Below are 21,724 nucleotides of genomic sequence, written 5' to 3' on the forward strand. Positions count from 1 at the left end.
GATTTCATTAGTATTGAAAATGTTTGGGGGCACCTGGGTCACTCAGTCAGTTGGGCATCCGACTATTGATTTTGGCTCAGGTCGTGAATTCATGGGTTGGGTGAGATGGAGCCCAGAGTCGGGCTCTGTGATCAGTGCAGAACCTGCTTGAAGAGTCTCTCCCTCTGCCCTTCTCCCCACTAGCTCTCTCTCTAGGAAAAATAAATAAATATTAAAAAAAATTAAGGGGTACCTGGGTGGCTCAATGGATTAGGTATCTGCCTTCGGCTCAGGTCATGATCTCAGGGTCCTGGGATCGAGTCCTGCATCAGGCTCCCTGCTCAGTGGGGAGTCTGCTTCTGCCTCTCACTCTCCCTCTGTGTTCTCTCTCTCAAATAAATAAATGAAATCTTAGATGTAGATGAGGGGGTTGAGAGTGGGGGTCACCACAGTGTAGAAAAGACTTAGGAACTTGCCTCCCTTCTGGGAGAAGTGACTCCGGGGTCGGATGTAAACGGCAGTGACACTGCAGTAGAAGAGAAAGACGACCACCAGGTGGGAAAAGCAGGTGCGGAAGGCCTTGCTTCTGCCCTCCAGGGACGGGATGGCCAGCACCGCCTGGGCTCTGCGGCCGTAGGAGACAAGGATGAGCAGGAGCAGCCCCATCAGGAAGACGGCACCAATCACTGAGATCTGGAGCTTGTTGATATGTGTGTCTCTGCAGGCCAGGCGGATCAGCGCAGGGACCTCACAGACAAAGTCGTCAACCCGGTGGTGATGGCAAAAGGGGAGTTTCATGGTGGTGGGAGACGGCACCAAGGTGCCGAAAATCCCACTTGCCCAGACCAGGAATGCCAGCTTGTGACACAGGGGCGGGTGCATGATTACTGCATAGTGCAGGGGTCGGCACACTGCCATGTAGCGATCGAAGGCCATGATCAGCAGCAGCACACGCTCTGCAGCTCCCAGTCCCAGGAAGATGTAGAGCTGGACTGCACATCCCAGGTAGCTGACGGTCTTGTCCGAGCCCCAGAAATTGACCAGCATCTGGGGGATGCAGCTGGCGGTAAGGCAGAGGTCCAGGATGGAGAGGTGGGTGAGGAAGAAGTGTATGGGGGTGTGCAGGTGGGGGTCTAGGTGAGACAGGAGTATGATGGTGGCGTTGCCCACGAGGGTGACTGTGTAAAAGACAGACACAGTCACAAATAGGGTCATTTCTAGCCTGGGCTTATCTGAGAAGCCCAAGAGGATGAAGCCGTCTGGGATGGTGCCGTTGGCATATGTATCCAGCGCCCACCTGGACCTGCAAGGAGCAACACATCAATTAGAATATCACCTCCAAGACGTAGAGAAAGTGATTTTTGATTTTAGAAAATTGCCCTTTCTTTGTTAATAGTTTCTCTAAGCTTTGACTGGCTTTTCTTTTATCTCTATCCCTTTTGGGACATTTTCATCTGTTAATTTCTTCAAACTTGGATGGTTTTGGCAAACTCCTAGAACATGACACTGTGGTGTATTATTATTTAAAACTAACCCTTCCCACTATGGACAACTTATGCCAACAAACTGGATAACTAGATAAAATGGAGAAAAACTTTAGAAACATACAAACTACCAAAACTGAATCAGGAAGACATAGAAAATCTGAATAGATCAATTACTATTATAGAGAGTGAATCAGTAATAAAAAAAAATCTCCCAAAAAAGAAAAACCTAGGACTAGATGTCTTCACTGGTGAATTTTACCAAACATTTATAAAAGAAATAACACCAAACCTTCTCAAACTTTTCCAAAAAAATCAGAGGAAGGAAAACTCCCAAATTCATTTAACAAGTGCAGCATTACCTTAATACAAACTCCAGATAAAGACACCACCAGAAAAGAGAACAACAAACCAATACCCTGATGAATATAGATGCAAATATTGTCAGTAAAATGCTAGCACACTGAATTCAGCAGCACGTTAAAAGGATCATGTCCCACAATCAGCAGAACTTATCCCTGGGATGCAAGGGTAATTTAATATATGCAAATCAATCAATGTGATCCATCACATTAATACAATGAAAGACAAAATTATACAATCATTTCACTACAAGTGGAAAAAATATTTGACAAAATTCAATATTGTAAATAGAATCATTCTTTTTCCAGATAATTCATCATTAGTGTATAGAAATATTACTGATTTCTGTTTGTTAACTTTGTGCCCTGAAACTTTACTGAATTTATTAGTTTTTCGGTGGAGTTTTTATGATTTTCTTTACATAAAGTCATGTCATTTTACTTACAAAACCACAGTTAGGAACATTTTACTTCTTCCTTTCCAATTCTGATGGCTTTTGTTTCTTTTTCTTGCCTGATTATTTCAACCTATGTCAAGGAATTTTTTTTTCTATTTTTTCCTTTTAGGAGTTTTATGGTTTCAGATCTTACATTGAAGATTTTAAACTATTTTGAGTTAACTTTTGTCAGTGATATAAAACAGGAGTCTAATTTCATTCTATTGCATGTGAATATCCAATCTTTCCAGCATGATTTCTTGAAGAAACTGTTTTTTTGTGTGTTAGTTTTGGGGCTCCTTCATCAAATATTAGTTGACTGTATATGCAGGTTTTATTTCTGGGTTCTCTATTCCATTCTTTTGATGTAGTTACCTGTTTTTATGTTAGTACCACACTGTTTTGATTACTATGACTTTATATTATAGCTTCAAATCAGGAAGTGTAATGCCTCTTGTTTTATTCTTCTTCATAATTGTTTGGCAATTCAGGGTCATTCGTGGTTCCAAATAAATTCTGAAATTGATTTTTCTACTTCTGTAAAAATGCCCCAATGAATTCTTACAGGATTGCATTGAATCTATACATGGCTTTTTGGTAGTATTGACATTACAAGAATATTAGTTCTTCTAATTCACAAACACAAGATATCTTTCCATTTATTTGTGTCTTACACTATTTCTTTCTTTCATTGATGTGTTATAATTTTTAGAGTAGAGATCTTTCACCTCCTTTGTTAAGTGTCTTCTTAAGTATTTTACTGTTTTGATGACATTGCCTCATCAATCTGGCTAGAATTTTCAGTACTATGTTGAATAAATGCAGTGAGAGAGTACACTCTTTTCTTATTGTTGATCTTAGAGAAAAAGCTCTCAACTCAACCTTTTAAAATTGAGTACAGTGTTAGCTGTGGGCTTTTCATAGATAGCCTTTATTACTTCAAGCCACATTCCTTCTATACCTAATTTGTCAAGAGTACTTTTTTGAATAAGCTGGCAATGTTTTTTTGAATATGACACATAAAGCACAAGCAACATAATAAAAAATAAACAAACAAACACACATCAAACTAAAAAGTTTCTGCACAGCAAAAGAAATAATCAACAGAATGAAAAGGCAACTTGTGGAATGGGACAAAATATTTGCAAATCTTGTATCTGATAAGGGGTAAATATCCAGAATATATAAAGAACTCATACAACACAACACAACACACACACACACACACACACACACACACACACACACAACTAAGAGATGAGCAAAGGACCTGAACAGAATTTTTTCCAACAAAGATATACAAAAGGCCAACAGGTACATGAAAAGATGTCCAACCTCACTAGTTGTTAGAGAAACACAAATCAAAACCACAATAAGATATCACCTCATGATTGTTGAAATAATCATGAAAAAGACAAGGGATAACAAATACTAGATGTGAAGAAAAGGGACCCTTGTTTACTCTTGGTGAGATTGTAAGTTGGTATAGCCACTATGGAAAACTGTATAGGATCTTGAAAAAATTAAAAATATTCCTACTATATGATGCAATAATTCCACTCCTGGGAATTTGGCCAAAGCAAATGAAACAATAACTCTAGAAGATATTTGCACCCACATGTTCATACTAGCCCTATGTACAATAACCAAGACACAGAAACACCCTAAGTGCCCACTGACAGATGACTGGATAAAGAATTTGTTATATAGGCCATAATTAGATATAAGAAAATTGTAAGTAAAAGGATGTGAAATATGATGCATATACATAAAACATGGAGGGAGTAAAAAAAAAGAAAGAATCTTTTAAAAATGTGTTTGAACTTAAATGATCATCAACTTAATATAGACTGCTATATATTTAAGATGTTATATATGAACCTCATGGTAACCACAAACCCAAAACTCATGCTAAATAGATAAAAAATGAAAGGAAAGAGCCAAATGTAACACTTCAGAAACTCATCCGTTATAGTGAAAAAGAGCAGGAGAAGAAAGGAACAGAGAAAAACTACAAAACAATGAGAAATCAATGAACAAAATGACAATACGTACGTACCTATCAATAATTACTTAAGATATAAATGACCTAAATGCTCCAATCAAAACACATAGGGTGGTAGAATGAATTTAAAAAAGAAATCTATATGCTGCCTGCAAGAGACTCATCTTAGACCTAAAGACACAGATAGACTAAAAGTCAAGAGATGGAAAGATCTTTACCATGCAAATGGAAACAAGACTACAACAACAACAAATGGGGTAGCAATGCTTATATCAGGCAAAACAGACTTTAAAACAAAGACTGTGACAACAGACAAAGAAAGGCATTACATAATGATAACATAACAGATACATAGAGAACAGTCCGTCAAACAAAACAAAACACACATACTTTTCAAGTACACATAGAACGTGCTCCAGAATACATCACGTATTAGGCCATAAAACAAGCGTCAATAAATTAAAAAATACTGAAATCATACCATGCATCTTTTCTGACCACAAGAGTATGAAACTAGAAATAAATCACAAGGAAAAAAAACCTGGAAAAAAGCAAAAAATTGTGGAGGCTAAAAAACAAGTTACTAAACAACCAATGTGTCAACATACCAATCAAAGAAGAAATTAAAAAAAATACACAGAGACAAATGAAAATAAAAACACAATGACCTAAACTCTTCAGAACACAGGGAAAGCAGTTCTATGAAGGAAATATATAGTGGTGTAGGCCTACCTCAAGAAACAAGAAAAAGCTCAAATAAACAATCTCAAACCTCATAGCTAAAGGAACTGGAAAAAGAAGAACAAGTAAAGCCCAAGGTGAGTAGAAGGAGGGAAATAATAAAGATTAGAGCAGAAATAAATGATATAGGGACAAAAAACAATAGAAAAAAATCAATGAAACCAAAAGCTGGTTCTTTGAAAAGATCAACAAAATTGATAAACCTTTAACCAGACTCATCAAAGAAGAAGAAACAAAGAAAGAAAGAAAGAAAGAAAGAAAGAAAGAAAGAAAGAAAGAAAGAAAGAAAGAAAGAAAGAAAGAAAGAAAGAAGAAAGAAAGAAAGGGAGAGAAAGGACTTAAATAAACAAAAGCAGAAATGAAGGAGGGGAAATTACAACTGACACCACAGAAATACAAAGAATTCTAAAAGAATACCATGAAAAACTATATGTCAACAAATTGCACAACCTAGAAAAAGTGAATAAATCCTAGAAACATGCGATCTTCCAAAAATGAATCAGGAAGAAATAGAAAATCTGAACAGACCAATTACTAGTAACAAAAGTGAATTGGTAATCAAAAAACTACTAAAAAAAAAAACCTCCGGGACCAGATGGCTTCACAGGTGAATTTTACCAAAAATTTGAAGAAGAGTTAATACCTATTCTCAAATTATTCAAAAAATGTAGAAGAGGAAGAAAAGCTTCCAAATTCATTCTATGAGACAAATTCATTCTATGAGACCAGCATAACCCTGATATCAAAATCAGACAGACTCCACAAAGAAAACTACAGACCAGTATCCTTGATGAACATAGATGTAAAAATCCTCAACAAAATATTAGCAAACCAAGTCCAACAATACATTAGAAGGATCATTCACCATGATCAAGTGGGATTTATTTCAGGGATGCAAGAATGGTTCAATATTCACAAATGAATCCGTGTCATACATCACATCAACAAAACAAAGGATAAAAACCATATGATCATCTCAATAGATGAAGAGAAATTATTTACAAAATCCAACATCCATTCCCAATGAAAATGCTCAACAAAGTGGGTTTAGAGGGAACATAGCTCAATATAATTATTGCCATATATGAAAAACCTATAGCTACCATCATAGTGGTGAAAAACTAACAGGTTTTCCCCTAAGGTCAGGAACAAAACAAGGATGCCCATTCTCACAACTTTTATTCAACATAGTACTGGAAATCCTGGCCACAGAAATCAGAAAAGATAAAAACATAAGAGGCATCCATATTGGTAAAGAAGGAGTTAAACAATCATTATTTGCAGATGACATAATACTATACATAGAAAATCCTAAATACTCCACCAAAAACTACTAGGAGTAATAAATGAATTCAGTAAAGTTGTAGGATATAAAATTAACATAGAAAAACAGGTTGCATTTCTATACACTAATAATGAAGTCACAGAAATGGAAATTAAGAAAACATTTCCATTTATGGTTGCACCAAAAATGATAAAATACCTAGGAATAAACAACAAAGGAGGTGAAAGACTGTACTCTCAAACTATAAAAAAATTGATGAAAGGAATTGAAGATGGCATAAATAGATAGTCCATGCTCATGATTTAGAAGAACTAATATTGTTAAAATGCCCACAATACTCAAAGCAATCTACACATTTAATGCACTCCCTATCAAAAGATCAACAGCATTTTCCAAAAAACTAGAACAAATAATCCTAAAATTTGTATGGAACCACAAGAGACCCTGTATAGCCAAAGCAATCTTGAGAAGGAAAAAATAAAGCTGGAGATATCATAATTCCAGATTTCAAGGTATAATATAAGGCTGTGGTAATAAAAACAGTGTTATACTGGCACAAAATAGATTCAAAGATCAATGGAATGGAATAGAAAGCCCAGAAATAAACCCAAACTTTTATGATCGATTAATCTATGATAAAGAAGGCATGAATATACAAAGTCAGTCTCTTCAACAAATGGTGTTGGGACGAGATAGCTACATGCAAAGCAATGAAACTGGACCATTTCTTATACCATACACAAAAATAAACTCAAGTTGGATCAAAGACCTAAAAGCAACACCTGAAACCATAAAAATCCTGGATGAGAGCACACGCAATAATTTCTCTGACATTGGCCATAGGAACATTTTTCTAGATATGTCTCTTGAGGCAAGGGAAACAAAAGCACAAATAAACTCTTGGGACTTCCTCAAAATAAAAAGTTTCTGCACAGTGAAGTAAACAATCAACAAAACTAAAAGGCAACATACTAAATGGGAATATTTGCAAGTGATATATTCAATAAAGGGTTAATATCCAAAATATTTAAGGAATTATAGCACTCAGGATCAAAACAAGCAAACAATTCAATACAATTAAAAAAGGGGCAGAAAAAGTGGATGGACATTTTCCCAAAAAAGACATATAAATGTCCAACAGACACATAAGAAGATGCTCAAAATCACTCATCATCAGGGAAATACAGATCCAAACCACAGTGAGATCCCACCTCACACTGGTCAGAATGGCTAAAAATTAACAACACAAGAAATAACAAGTTTTGGCAGGGATGTGGAGAAAAAAGGAAATCTCCTCATACACTGTTGGTGGAAATGTAAATTGGTACAGCCACTGTGGAAAACAGGAAGGAGTTTCCTCAGAAAGTTAAAAATAGCAATACCATATGATCCAATAATCCCACTACTGAGTATGTATCCAAAAAAACTAAAAACACTAATTTGAAAAGATACATGCATCCCTATATTTATTGCAGCATTATTTATAATAGCCAGGATAAGGAAGTGATCTCTGTCCATTGATAGACGAATGGGTAAAGAAGATGTGGTATGTGTGTGTGCGTGTGTGCATGTGTGTGTAATGGAATATCACACAGACATTAAAAAAAGACTGTGCCATTTGCAACAACATGGATGGACTTAAAGCGTATTATGCTAAGTGAAATAAGTCAAACTGAGAAAGAAAAATATCATATGATTTTACTCACATGTGGAAATTAAGAAAAACCAAATAAACAAACAAGCAATAGCAGAATCAGAGCTACAAATACAGAGAACACACTGATGGCTGCCAAAGGGATGGAGGGTGGGGGTGTTCAAAATGGGTGAAGGGGAGTGCGTGGTACAGGCTTCCAGTTACAGAATGAATAAGCCACGGGGATGAAAGATACAGTCAATGGGAATATAGTCAGTGGATTTGTAATAGTGTCATACGGTGACAGATGGTAGCTACGCATAACATATAACCTTGTCAAATCACCAACTTGTACACCTGAAACTAATGTAACATTTTGTGTCAACTGTATGCAAGTAAAAAATTAAAAAATAGAATTTGTGATATATATATACATGATGGAACGTTATTCAGCCATAAAAAGAGGAAATCTTGTCAATTATAACAATATTGATGGACCTTGAGGACCTTTTAAGTGAAATTAGATGGAGAAAGACAAGTACTGTTGATCTCACTTATATGTGAAATGTAAAAAAAACAAAAACAAAAACAAAAACAGAAAACCACAAACTCCTAGAGAAAGAGATGAGATTTGTGGTTACCCCAGATTTGTGGTTGGAGGTAAGGGCAATTGCAGGAAAGTGGTCAACAGTTACCAGCTTCCAGTTATAAAGTAAGTTAGCACTGGGGATGTGTGTATAAATGATGTGTAATTCTGCTGTAGGCTGTATAGGAAATTTGCTGAGAGAGTAGATCTTAAGAGTTCTCATCACAAGGAGAGAATTTTCTCTCTCTCTCTCTCTTTTTTTTTTCCTTTTTGTTATTGTATCTGTATGAGAAATGGGTGTGATCATTTCATAATATATGTAAGTCAAACCATGATGCAGTAACTTATACAGTGATGTGTAAAAATTATATCTTAATAAGCTGAACAACAACCTACCTACCTTTGTCATCTTTTTGGAAATAGCATCATTTGATTCTTCTACCCTTTTCTTTAGAATCAAGGCTACCCTTTTGTTTCTGCTTACATTATTTTAGGTTGAAATTTGTGTTTTCTATCTGGAAAAAATAAACAACTCCAAACAAATCCACTTTTGTGCTCATTCTGAGTCATGTCTACCTTTTTCCTAATGAGCAGAATTTGACATCTAATGTGTCACTCAGTGGTATTTCCATTGATCATTGATGAAACCACCATGGTTTTGAGAACTAATGATGTGTTTTATGACAGTGCATGTTCTGTGCTCTCCTATTTGAAGTTGTGACAGAGGTTGGCAACGAACAGCCACACAGGTGTTCTCTTCCCACGTCTGGAAGAGCCTAGACCAGGGGATCTCAGAGCATATTAATTTACTAGATATGCTTGTCCCATTTGGCCCTCACTCCATGGAGTTGGCCATGTCTTTTCCTAATATACATGTCTGCAAGTCTCAACTTCTTATGCGACTGCTGACTATGCCACTTCACTATGTGAGGGTCTCTGGGGTATGAGGTGTTATTACTACTGCAGTGTCTTTCCAGATGGTCTTGCTTGTGCAAACCGCCTTAGAGTAGGGCTAAGAACACCTTAGTCTGTTCATTGCAAGTCTTTCCTATGCAACCAGCACTGGGCGGTCCGACAGGCTGTGCTCTGGGTCTGAACTCTGCCAATACCCCAAGGCAATGGCTTTGTGGTTCCTTCTCAGGAAATTGGTCCCTACACGTCCCTTTCCTGCCCCATCTTTCTACCTGTCCAGTCTTAATTCATGTAAAGCCCCAGTTGTAGTGATAGGTAGTGATAAGCTGTAGAGAATCTGGGCATAACTTTGGGCAGGCCAGCCAATCTAAAACAGAGCAGAGGCACAACAAAAGGAGTATCCACTGAGGAAAGAGCACTCTCTCACCTAGAATTTGTGCGCATGTGGGGTGGACTACGAAGTATTTCTGTGGTGCATATTTGGACCTCATGATAGAATTTGGTCCCCCATTGCACCTGCATAGTGATCTGACAATTCTCCCACCATGCCATTTGCTGACCTCACTGATCCTCTCCACTCGTGCATGCAAGGGCTCCCACCTTCCCCCTGGATGCCCTCCAGCAACCCTGATGATGAGGACATCATGGCATCTGCTACCTGTAAGGACTTACAGAAATTACTTTTACAACAGCTACTTGGAATTTAGGGAAAGATTCTCTTGGCTGCTACCTAACAACGTAATATACTTACATTTCTCTCCCCATCTGCACCTAAATACTTGAATTGCCAACAATTTTCAGTTTGTACTGTCAATGCATATCTGCTGTAGTTTTTATTAATATTTAAATTATTAATATATTAAGTTCTAGTATTAATCGAATGGATATTGAATCTTAATGACAAAATAAATGCATCTTATTTTTTCACTTTTACTCATGTAATTTCATGCCCAATCCCATTTTCATTCTTATGTGGCAGTTGGCTATGTCCTCTTATAAGTGGCTAAGCTACATGTCTACATGTTGTGGCAAGTGCCTGGCACTGGACACTCAAGGGGCAGATTGCTCTGCCCTTAGCTGCAGATATTGATTTCTGAAGTTTCTGAAAATGCAGAGAACCATTGAGCAGGGAAAACACATACACTAATCTCAATCCCTTTTGAGTATGTGCCTGGAATGTGTTCCTTTCCCCTTTCCCCCTCAGCCCATCGAATCATCGCCATTCCCAAAGACATCACTTAGGTTCCCACTTCTTTCTCAGAGGATTTTAGGGTATAGTATTTCAGCCCAGGTTTGGTCACTGCGTGAGCAGCAGAGTAAATGACTTACCTCCAGAACACCATAGTTGTTGAAGGGGGGCTGGGATTAGAGACCTGCTTTTATTAGTATCTCGGTGCACAGAATCCGGGAGAGATAACGGCCCTGCAAATGTCCTGCCTATCCCAGAAAGACTCCACCCGCTGATGAGGCCACTGAGACCTCTTCCCAGACGAACATTAGCCTTTCATCTGAGTGTCTTCTGTGGCGGGCTCTCTGTCATCTCGGTGCTTATCTGCTCCTGCTCTGAGCGATCAGGGATGGGGACCCTTGGGGGTACACCATGGAGGACTTCCCTCCTGTCTTCCAAGCTGCTTAAATCAGACTTGTTCATAGATCAATTCTGTCAGTAGAAGGCTCAATAAATCCTATTGGCCTTTGGAGTCTTGTCCTCAGCCCGGTTCCCATCCTCATGGTTTCCTCTGGCTAGGTGTCTGCGTTGGGAATGTAGTGTTTTCGTCCTCATGGAGAAAATTGAAAGATGCTCAGAAGAGACACTGAGATCCAGTGGAAAGGATTTCTTATATGTTGTTTATTCTAGATTTTATGTATGCTTGTATAAGAATATTCATAATACTAAATTCTCTATACCCTGTGTCCCTGCAGTAGTCACAGTCATGGTTTTATGTGTGTTCATGAGGTCACATGCAAACTCAACTATATATGTTAATTTCCCCCCCTAAAGTTGGAGAGAAAATGATAGGCTCAAAAACATCAAGGGGGCAAATCAGGCCTTGGGTTTTCACTTTCTTCTTCTCCTTACCATCGCAAAGACAAAACAGTACAAAAACCAAAAACCACATTATGTTACGGGGTCAACACTGTGTTTTTAAAAAGCACAACAATATTTTGTAAGTTTTTACCAACTAGTTGTCAAAGATTGAGAACATGACTTTGCCTTTCAGATACTCGGTTTTCTCTTCCTTAACCCTCTGGCCTTGGTTAGAGGATTACCTGTCTGCTCATTGCCACCTGAGATCTTGCCGTGGTTACACGTCAATGGATCACTAACAACAATGGTGCTTAATGTCTGAGAAGAGAACGTATCTGGTTATGACTGTAAATTTTGCAGCTGTTTGTTCAGCTAGGGCTTCTGCCTCTCCAGGGAGAGGTCTGGTCACCGGCATTGTTTACAGTGACCTCATACACATATTTGCCTCATTCATCGTGCACATGACTGCCAGGGCCCCTAAGGAAACACCAGCCATGAGACTGTATTTGGGGGCTTGAGAAGAGAAGGTAAGAGGTGAAAACTCCCTTGAAGGGAATGAGGAGACTGAGGGGGAGCAGGACTCTATGGGAAGGCTCCTGCTGGGAGAGGATGGGATAGAAAGTGGACATTTTGATGGGTTTTTGGAGTAGTGGTGTTGGGGTCTGGAACCATCAGCCAAGAAAGAATTCTTAAGATGGCTTTGGTGCAAAAAGGTGGTTTTATTAAAGCACAGGGGCAGGCCCGATAGGTAGAAAGAACTCCTGCTCTGGGATTGTGAGAGGTGTCTGATTACATACCTTGGGATTGGGGGGGAGTAAAGGTAAGGGAAGTTCCAAAAGGACTCTCATCTGCTGAAGACTCACAGGATGCTGGAGGCCTGGTTATGGTCAAGCTGAGGTGATTTTTCCCTCTAGTGAGGCATTAACGTTAACATATTTGGGAGCTTCCTGAAGGAATCGTATACTCTGCCTGCCTCAGGTATTTGTCAATGAGCTGCAGGTTAGAAGGACATTTAATTTTACCTACATTTCCTTCTGCCTTTGTTTCCCACATCAGTTTCCTGTTGGGTTTTGTTTTCTCCTTCTGGAGTCCTAGGTTTGAAAAGTTTGAACAGGTGTCCCTTTTCTAGTACCACAGCAAGTCAGGGCCCTTGAGCCAGATTCTGTAGGACAGAAATGGCCAGCTGACCCTCACCGAGGGAGGGACCCCACAGACGCCAGCTTCAGAGCCATGCCCTGGAGTCCACCTACATCCCCGACCAAAAATAATCATGAACATGTACTCTGTGTAGGTGCTTAGAAATAACTATCAGGGTCAAGAATGGTTTCTTCTACACTACTGAATGAACAGAAGCTTCAACCTCAGTGGGGAAGCTCCAGGGGCATGAAAAATCACAGGAATGAAAAACACACTTCAGAAGATTGCAGAAATGTCTAACAGGGAAATCCGTAGACACAGAAAGTGGCTTAGGGCCGGAGGGGTATGTGGTGGAATGGAGGTTTGGGGGTGACGGCCAGGGCTGGGTGTGTGTGTAGTGGAATGGAGGTTTGGGGGTGATGCCTAAGTGGGGGTGGATTTTTTTTTCTTTTTTTGTTGTTATGTTAATCACCACACATTACATCATTAGTTTTTGATGTAGAGTTCCATGATTCATTGTCTGTGCATAACACCCTGTGCTCCACGCAGAACGTGCCCTCCTCAATACCCATCACCAGGCTAACCCATCCCCCCACCCCCCTCCCCTCTGGAAACCTCAGTTTGTTTTTCGGAGTCCATCGTCTCTCATGGTTCGTCTCCCCCTCCAACTTACTCCCCTTCATTCTTCCCCTCCTGCTATCTTCTTCTTTTTTTCTTTCTTAACATATATTGCATTATTTGTTTCAGAAGTACAGATCTGTGATTCAACAGTCTTGCACAATTCACAGCGCTCACCATAGCACATACCCTCCCCAATGTCTGTCACCCAGCCACCCCATCCCTCCCGCCCCCCACCACTCCAGCAACACTCAGTTTGTTTCTTGAGGTTAAGAATTCCTCATATCAGCGAGGTCATACGGTACATGTCTTTCTCTGATTGACTTATTTCACTCAGCATAACACCCTCCAGTTCCATCCACGTCGTTGCAAATGGCAAGATCTCATTCCTTTTGATGGCTGCATAATATTCCAATGTGTATATATACCACCTCTTCTTTATCCATTCATCTGTCGATGGACATCTTGGCTCTTTCCACAGTTTGGCCATTGTGGACATTGCTGCTATAAACATTGGGGTACATGTACCCCTTCGGATCCCTACATTTGTATCTTTGGGGTAAACACCCAGTAGTGCAATTGCTGGATCATATGGTAGCTCTATTTTCAACTGTTTGAGGAACCTCCATACTGTTTTCCAGAGTGGCTGCACCAGCTTGCATTCCCACCAACAGTGTAGGAGGGTTCCCCTTTCTCCACATCCCTGCCAACATCTGTCGTTTCTTGACTTGTTAAATTTAGCCATTCTGACGGGTGTGAGGTGGTATCTCATTGAGGTTTTGATTTGGATTTCCCTGATGCCGAGTGATGTTGAGCACTTTTTCATGTGTCTGTTGGCCATTTGGATGTCTTCTTTGGAGAAATGTCTGTTCATGTCTTCTGCCCATTTCTTGATTGGATTATTTGTTCTTTGGTTGTTGAGTTTGATAAGTTCTTTATAGATTTTGGATACTAGCCCTTTATCTGATATGTCATTTGCAAATATTTTCTCCCATTCTGTCGGTTGTATTTTGGTTTTATGGACTGTTTCTTTTGCTGTGCAAAAGCTTTTTATCTTGATGAAATCCCAATAGTTCATTTTTGCCCTTGCTTCCCTTGCCTTTGGAGATGTTTCTAGGAAGAAGTTGCTGCGGCTGAGGTCGAAGAGGTTGCTGCCTGTGTTCTCCCTTAGGATTTTGATGGACTCCTGTCTCACGTTTAGGTCTTTCAACCATTTGGAGTCTATTTTTGTGTGTGGTGTAAGGAAATGGTCCAGTTTCATTCTTCTGCATGTGGCTGTCCAATTTTCCCAACACCATTTGTTGAAGAGACTGTCTTTTTTCCATTGGACATTCTTTCCTGCTTTGTCAAAGAGTAGTTGACCATAGAGTTGAGGGTCCATTTCTGGGCTCTCGATTCTGTTCCATTGATCTATGTGTCTGTTTTTGTGCCAGTACCCTACTGTTTTGATGATGACAGCTTTGTAAGAGAGCTGGAAGTCTGCAATTGTGATGCCACCAGCTTTGCTTTTCTTCTTCAATATTCCTCTGGCTATTCGGGGTCTCTTCTGGTTCCATACAAATTTTAGGATTATTTGTTCCATTTCTTTGAAAAAAGTGCATGGTATTTTGATGGGGATTGCATTGAATGTGTAGATTGCTCTAGGTAGCATTGACATCTTCACAATGTTTGTTCTTCCAATCCATGAGCATGGAACGTTTTTCCATTTCTTTGTGTCTTCTTCAACTTCTTTCATGAGTATTTTATAGTTTTCTGAGTATAGATCCTTTACCTCTTTGGTTAAATTGATTCCTAGGTATCTTAAGGTTTTGGGTGCAATTGTAAATGGGATCGACTCCTTGATTTGTCTCTCTTCTGTCTTGTTGTTGGTGTATAGGAATGCCACTGATTTCTGTGCACTGATTTTATATCCTGCTACTTTACTGAATTCCTGTATGAGTTCTAGCAGTTTTGGGGTGAAGTCTTTTGGGTTTTCCACATAAAGTATCATATCCTCTGCAAAGAGTGACAGTTTTACTTCCTCTTTGCCGATTTGGATGCCTTTGATTTCTTTTTGTTGTCTGATTGCTGTGGCTAGGACTTCTAATACTATGTTGAATAGCAGTGGTGATAGTGGACTTCCCTGCCGCGTTCCTGACCTTAGGGGAAAAGCTCTCAGCTTTTCCCCATTGAGAATGATATTCGCTGTGTGTTTTTCATAGATGGCTTTTATAATATTGAGGTATGTACCCTCTATCCGTATAATCTGAAAAGTTTTGATAAAGAAAGGATGCTGTACTTTGTCAAATGCTTTTTCTGTATCTATTGAGAGGATCATATGATTCTTGTTCTTTCTTTTGTTAATGTGTTGTATCACATTGATTGATTTGTGGATGTTGAACCAACCTTGCAGCCCAGGGATAAATCCCACTTGGTCCTGGTGAATAATCCTTTTAATGTACTGTTGGATCCTATTGGCTAGTATTTTTTTGAGAATTTTTGTATCCATGTTCATCAAGGATATTGGTCTGTAATTCTTTTTGGTGGGGTCTTTGTCTGGTTTTGGGATCAAGGTAATGGTGGCCTCCTAAAATGAATTTGGGAGTTTTCCTTCCATTTCTATTTTTTTGGAACAGTTTCAGGAGAATAGGTATTAATTCTTCTTTAAATGTTTGATAGAATTCCCCTGGGAAGCCATCTGGCCCTGGGCTTTTGTTTGTTGGGAGATTTTTGATGACTGCTGCAATTTCCTTAGTGGTTATAGGTCTGTTCAGGTTTTCTGTTTCTTCCTGGTTCAGTTTTGGTAGTTGATACATCTCTAGGAATGCACCCATTTCTTCCAGGTTATCTAATTTGCTGACATAGTGTTGCTCATAATATGTTCTTATAATTGCTTGTATTTCTTTGGTGTTGGTTGTGATCTCTCCTCTTTCACTCATGATTTTGTTGATTTGGGTCATTTCTCTTCTCTTTTTGATAAGTCTGGCCAGGGGTTTATCAATCTTGTTAATTCTTTCAAAGAACAAGCTCCTAGTTTCGTTGATCTGTTCTACTGTTCTTTTGTTTTGCATTTCATTGATTTCTGCTCTGATCTTTATTATTTCTCTTCTCCTGCTGGGTTTAGGCTTTATTTGCTGTTCTTTCTCTAGCTCCTTTAGGTGTAGGGTTAGGTTGTGTATTTGAGACCTTTCTTGTTTCTTGAGAAAGGCTTGTATTGCTATATACTTTCCTCTCAGGACTGCCTTTGCTGTATCCCAAAGATTTTGAACAATTGTGTTTTCATTTTCATTGGTTTCCATGAGTTTTTTAAATTCTTCTTTAATTTCCTGGTTGACCCATTCATTCTTTAGTAGGATGTTCATTAGCCTCCATGTATTTGAGTTCTTTCCGACTTTCCTCTTGTGATTGAGTTCTAGTTTCAAAGCATTGTGGTCTGAAAATATGCAGGGAATGATCCCAATCTTTTGGTATCAGTTGAGACCTGATTTGTGACCTAGGATGTGATCAATTCTGGAGAATGTTCCATGGGCACTAGAGAAGAATGTGTATTCCGTTGCTTTGGGATGGAATGTTCTGAATATGTCTGTGAAGTCCATTTGGTCCAGTGTTTCATTTAAAGTCTTTATTTCCTTGTTGATCTTTTGCTTAGATGATCTGTCCATTTCAGTCAGGGGGGTGTTAAAGTCCCCCACTATTATTGTATTGTTGTCAATGTGTTTCTTTGCTTTTGTTATTAATTGCCTTATAAAAGTGGCTGCTTTCATGTTAGCGGCATAGATATTTACAATTGTTAGATCTTTTTGTTAGATAGACCCTTTAAGTAAGATATAGTGTCCTTCTTCATCTCTTATTAGAGTCTTTGTTTTAAAATCTAATTTGTCTGATATAAGGATTGCCACCCCAGCTTTCTTTTGGTGTCCATTAGCATGGTAAATTGTTTTCCACCCCCTCACTTTCAATCTGGGGGTGTCTTGGGGTCTAAAATGAGTCTCTTGCAGACAGCATATTGATGGGTCTTGTTTTTAAATCCAATCTGATAGCCTGTGTCCTTTGATTGGGGCGTTGAGCCCATTTACATTCAGGGTAACTATTGAAAGATATGAATTTAGTGCCATTGTATTGCCTGTAAGGTGACTGTGACTGTATATTGTCTGTGTTCTTTTCTGATCTATGCTGCTTTTAGGCTCTCTCTTTGCTTAGAGGACCCCTTTCACTATTTCTTGTAGGGCTGGTTTTGTGTTTGCAAATTCCTTTAGTTTTTGTTTGTCCTGGAAGCTTTTTATCTCTCCTTCTATTTTCAATGACAGCCTAGCTGGATATAGTACTCTTGGCTGCATATTTTTCTCGTTTAGTGCTCTAAAGATATCATGCCAGTCCTTTCTGGCCTGGCAGGTCTCTGTGGATAGGTCTGTTGCCAATCTAATGTTTCTACCATTGTAGGTTACATATTTCTTCTCTCGAGCTGCTTTCAGGATTTTCTCTTTGTCTCTGAGGCTCGTAAGTTTTACTATTAGATGTCAGGGTGTTGACCTATTTTTATTGATTTTGAGAGGGGTTCTCTGTGCCTCCTGGAGTTTGATGCCTGTTTCCTTCCCCACATTAGGGAAGTTCTCTGCTATAATTTGCTCCAATATACCTTCTGCCCCTCTCTCTCTTTCTTCTTCTTCTGGCATCCCAATTATTCTAATGTTGTTTCGTCTTATCGTATCACTTATCTCGCGAATTCTGCCCTCGTGATCCAGTAGTTGTTTATCTCTCTTTTTCTCAGCCTCTTTATTTTCCATCATTTGGTCTTCTATATCGCCGAATCTCTCTTCTGCCTCATTTATCCTAGCAGTTAGTGCCCCCATTTTTGATTGCACCTCATCAATAGCCTTTTTGATTTCGACTTGGTTAGATTTTAGTTCTTTTATTTCTCCAGAAAGGGTTTCTCTAATAACTTCCACACCTTTTCAAGCCCAGCTAGTATCTTTAAAGTCATGATTCTGAACTCTAGGTCCGACATCGTACTAATGGCCGTATTGAGTAGGTCCCTGACTGATGGTACTACCTCTTGTTCTCTTTGCCGAGGGGATTTTTTTCATCTTGTCATTTTGTCCAGAGGAAAACAGATAAATGAGAGAACAAAATGCTAACAGGTTAACAACGTCCCCAGCAAGTATACTCTATACAAATCAGAAAAGACCTGAAACCAGGGGAAAAGAAAGGGAAAAAAAGAAAAAAGAAAGAGAAAAAAAAGAAAAAGAAAAAGATGAAAACAAACAAAAACAGAACAAAACAAAAAAAAACCAGAATATGGTCAAATATGATCAGGCTAGTGCATAGATCAGTGCCACACACTAGATTTTGGGTGTATTTTTGTCTGGTAGAAGAAAGTGCCTCCTAAAATTTTGAAGGAAGAAAGACTTATATATGTACAAAATAAGGGTTCATACAATGAAGGGTTGGAAGATGACTGTAAAGATGAAACTTATAAAACATTTTATAAACGGAATTGATAAGAAGTTGTTTGAAAGAAGAAAGAAGATTTAAAAAAAAGAAAAAAGAAAAGGAAAAAAAATGGGAGAGACTCTGATCAGGCAGGAGACTAGAACAAAGCCATATACTAGCGATTTAGGGTATATTTTGATCTGTTAGAAGAAACTGTATATCAAAATTTTAAAGAGAGAACATATATATATGCCAAAAATAAGGGTAACTACTATGAATGGATAAAATATGGCTCTAAAAATGAAAAATAAAAAATGTTTTTTTAAAAAAGGGATTGATAAGATGTTGGTTGAAAAAGGGAAGAAGAAAAATTAAAAAAAAACCCAAAAAACAAAAAACAGTTTAAAAAAATTAAGTTGAAAAACTAATGAATCATGGTAAAGAAGCCATGAAGTCTATGTGCAGTATTCCCCTAGCGCTGGAGTTCTCCCGTTCTCCTTGATCAGTAAACTTGGTCTTGGCTTGCTGGCTGTTCGTTCTGATCTTCTGGGGGAGGGGCCTGTTGCTGTGGTTCCCAAATGTCTTTGCCGGAGGCGGAATTGCCCTGCCCTTGTCGGTCGGGGCTAAGCAAGCTGCTTGGGTTTGCTCTCAGGAGCTTTTGTTCCCTGCAAGCTCTCGGTACAGCTTTGGAGGACCAGGGTGAAAATGGTGGCCTCCCACTCTCTGCCCAGAGGAGCTGAGAACTCGGGGCCCCGCTCCTCAGTGCGCCCCCAGAGAAAAGCAGTCACTCCCTTGTCCCCGGTCTCCGGCCGCACTCCGTGCTCACCCGGCCTGTGACCGAGCATTTCTATCTCTGGCACTCGACCCTGTGTGGAGTCTCCAAACCCAGCAGATCCCTGCGGTGCGCTTCCGCGCCGCTCTTCCCAGGGGAGGAAGGGGAGTCTCCCCAGCTCTGCCACTTGTTGGGTCCCTGCTGGAGGAGCAGTGGCCTGACTGGGCCGCGGATCAGAGTTTATGGCCACCCCAAGCTGCGAGCCCACACCTCAGCTCTGTCTCTGCAGCCGGCTTCCCCGCTCCGATACCTGGGAGCTCTGCTGCACTCAGGTACCCCCGGTCTTTCTGTGACCCTGAGGGTCCTGAGACCACACTGTCCCGCGAGGTTTCCACCCCCTGCTTAGCCACTGGAGCGACGTCCCTCAGTGGAACCGACTTCTAAAAGGTCCGATTTTGTGCTCCGCGGCTCTAGCACTTGCCAGAAGTGGCCGACGGAGGCCCCTCCCCCGCCGTCTATCCTCCCGAATATCGCCTCGGATTCACTTCTCCGCACGTCCTACCTTCCAGTAAGTGGTCGCTTTTCTGTTCAGGGAGTTGTTGCTACTCTCTTCTTCGATCTCCTGTTGAGTTCGTAGGTGTTCAAATGGTTTGATCCCTATTCAGCTGAATTCCTGAGACCAGACGAAATCCAGGTCTCCTACTCCTCCGCCATCTTTGGCGGTGGATTTTCTTAAAGGTAAAAAATTCTGAGATTTGGTGATGGATTTACAACTGTGTGAGTATAGTAAAAGTCATCGAATTCTACATTTTACATGAATGGATTATATGATACCCAATTACATCTCAGTAAGACTGTTGTTTTATTTTTTTTTGAAAAAATTTAAAAGATTTTATTTATTTATTTGAGAGAGAGAGCAAGCACAAGCAGGGGGAGTGGCAGGCAGGGGAGAAGAAGGCTCCCCACTGAGCAAGGAGCCCAATGCAGAACTTGATCCCAGGACCCTGGGATCATGACCCAAGCCCAGGGCAGACATCTAACCGTCTGAGCCACCCAGGTGTCCCAAGAATTTTGTTTTAAACATTATTTATAGCTATAACTATATGAGATAGTTATCTCAGTACATCTTTCTGCCTCAAGATTTAGTCCTTGATTTTTTTATGTAGGTTTTATCCCCTTTTTTAAATTGGATGTGAAGTGGTAGCTCATCCATGATGTTTTTGCAACAGTAGGAAGGTTTCTTCAAGCTGCTGCCTTTCCCTGATGCAGGTGAGGAGACTCAGGGGTGGGATAGGTGACAGCATGGCAAAGGGTGAGTGTGATTTGTGTCATGGAGATTTGGGCAGTGATGGGGCAGATGCATTAACAAGGATGTTTTTAGTTTTTCCTCTGTCTTGCCTTTATGTCCCACCCTGACAAGTTATGAAGTCTACACTCCACTGGCATTGACTCCAGTTTCCTCCTGTGCTTTCGATTTTCTGTGCTGTCTTTGCCCCCTTCGCTTGTTCCTGCCGGAGCCTCAGGAGACCAGCAGTGGCTCTCCATGGGCAGGAAGACTGAATTCAGCAGAGTCCTGCTCATCCTTGGGTGGGTCTGCTGCTCTGGCATTGACCTAGGAGGCAACATTTTAAATGGGAATTTTAAATGATTCTGAGGAAAGGAGACCATTGTCGTCCTTTGAGAAAACTAGCTCGGTGGGAGTGGTGGACACATCCCCAGTGAGTCGCTTATTTGCTGTGCAATCTTGACTAATCTAAATCACATTCTCTCATCATGTAATATTGAGATGCAAAAATATGTATTCTTTAGTGATTTTTTAAAAGATGTTTGTAAAGCTTCAGCCCTGAGCAGCAATATAGCAGGTGTTCAATAACTGGTTTCCTTCCTGTTTTCAGTTTCCATGGGCTTCACATTTATTTCCTTTTCTTCTTGTGTCATATACAACATGGAAGTACTGTGTTAAGTACAGGAACCAGGATTAGCCTGTGAGGTGACTATCATCACCAGGTTGAATCAGGATTAGACTGTGAGAGGGCTATCATTCCCAAAATGAATCAGGGTTAGCCTGTAGGTGACTATCATCCCCAGGATGAATTGGGATTAGCCTGTGGATGGCTTTCATTGCCAGCATGAATCAGGATTAGCCTATAGGTGACTATCATCCCCAGCATGAATCAGGATTAGCCTGTGGGTGACTATCATCCCCAGCATGAATCAGGATTAGCCTGTGGGTGACTATCACACCCAACATGAATCAGGATTAGCCTCTGGGTGACTATCACGGCTAGCACGTTTCACAAATGAGGAAGCCATGATCTGAGCCCTAGTCGGCAAT

The 21,724-nt window shown here is 39.9% G+C and overlaps 1 protein-coding gene across 1 annotated transcript; it reads right to left on the reverse strand.

The window, feature by feature from the left end:
* Positions 1-390: 390 nt before the first annotated feature.
* LOC113938923 (olfactory receptor 2H2-like) lies at positions 391-20,997 on the reverse strand. Its single transcript, XM_035727692.1, has 2 exons — positions 20,801-20,997; positions 391-1,282 (listed from the first exon to the last, which is right to left on the reverse strand). The coding sequence occupies exons 1-2, from the start codon at positions 20,995-20,997 to the stop codon at positions 391-393; spliced, it is 1,089 nt and encodes a 362-aa protein (XP_035583585.1).
* Between the last annotated feature and the right edge of the window lie 727 nt (positions 20,998-21,724).

Source organism: Zalophus californianus, chromosome 5 (genome assembly GCF_009762305.2).
Source record: "Zalophus californianus isolate mZalCal1 chromosome 5, mZalCal1.pri.v2, whole genome shotgun sequence".
Lineage (NCBI taxonomy): Eukaryota > Metazoa > Chordata > Mammalia > Carnivora > Otariidae > Zalophus > Zalophus californianus.

Excerpts from the sequence above, each read along its gene's own strand:
- LOC113938923 (XM_035727692.1), bottom strand. The coding sequence starts at position 20,997 with ATGCCAGAGCAGCAGACCCACCCAAGGATGAGCAGGACTCTGCTGAAT. Across the intron at positions 1,283-20,800 it reads AGACTTCATAACTTGTCAGG|GTCCAGGTGGGCGCTGGATA; the intron begins GTGGGACATAAA and ends TGCTCCTTGCAG.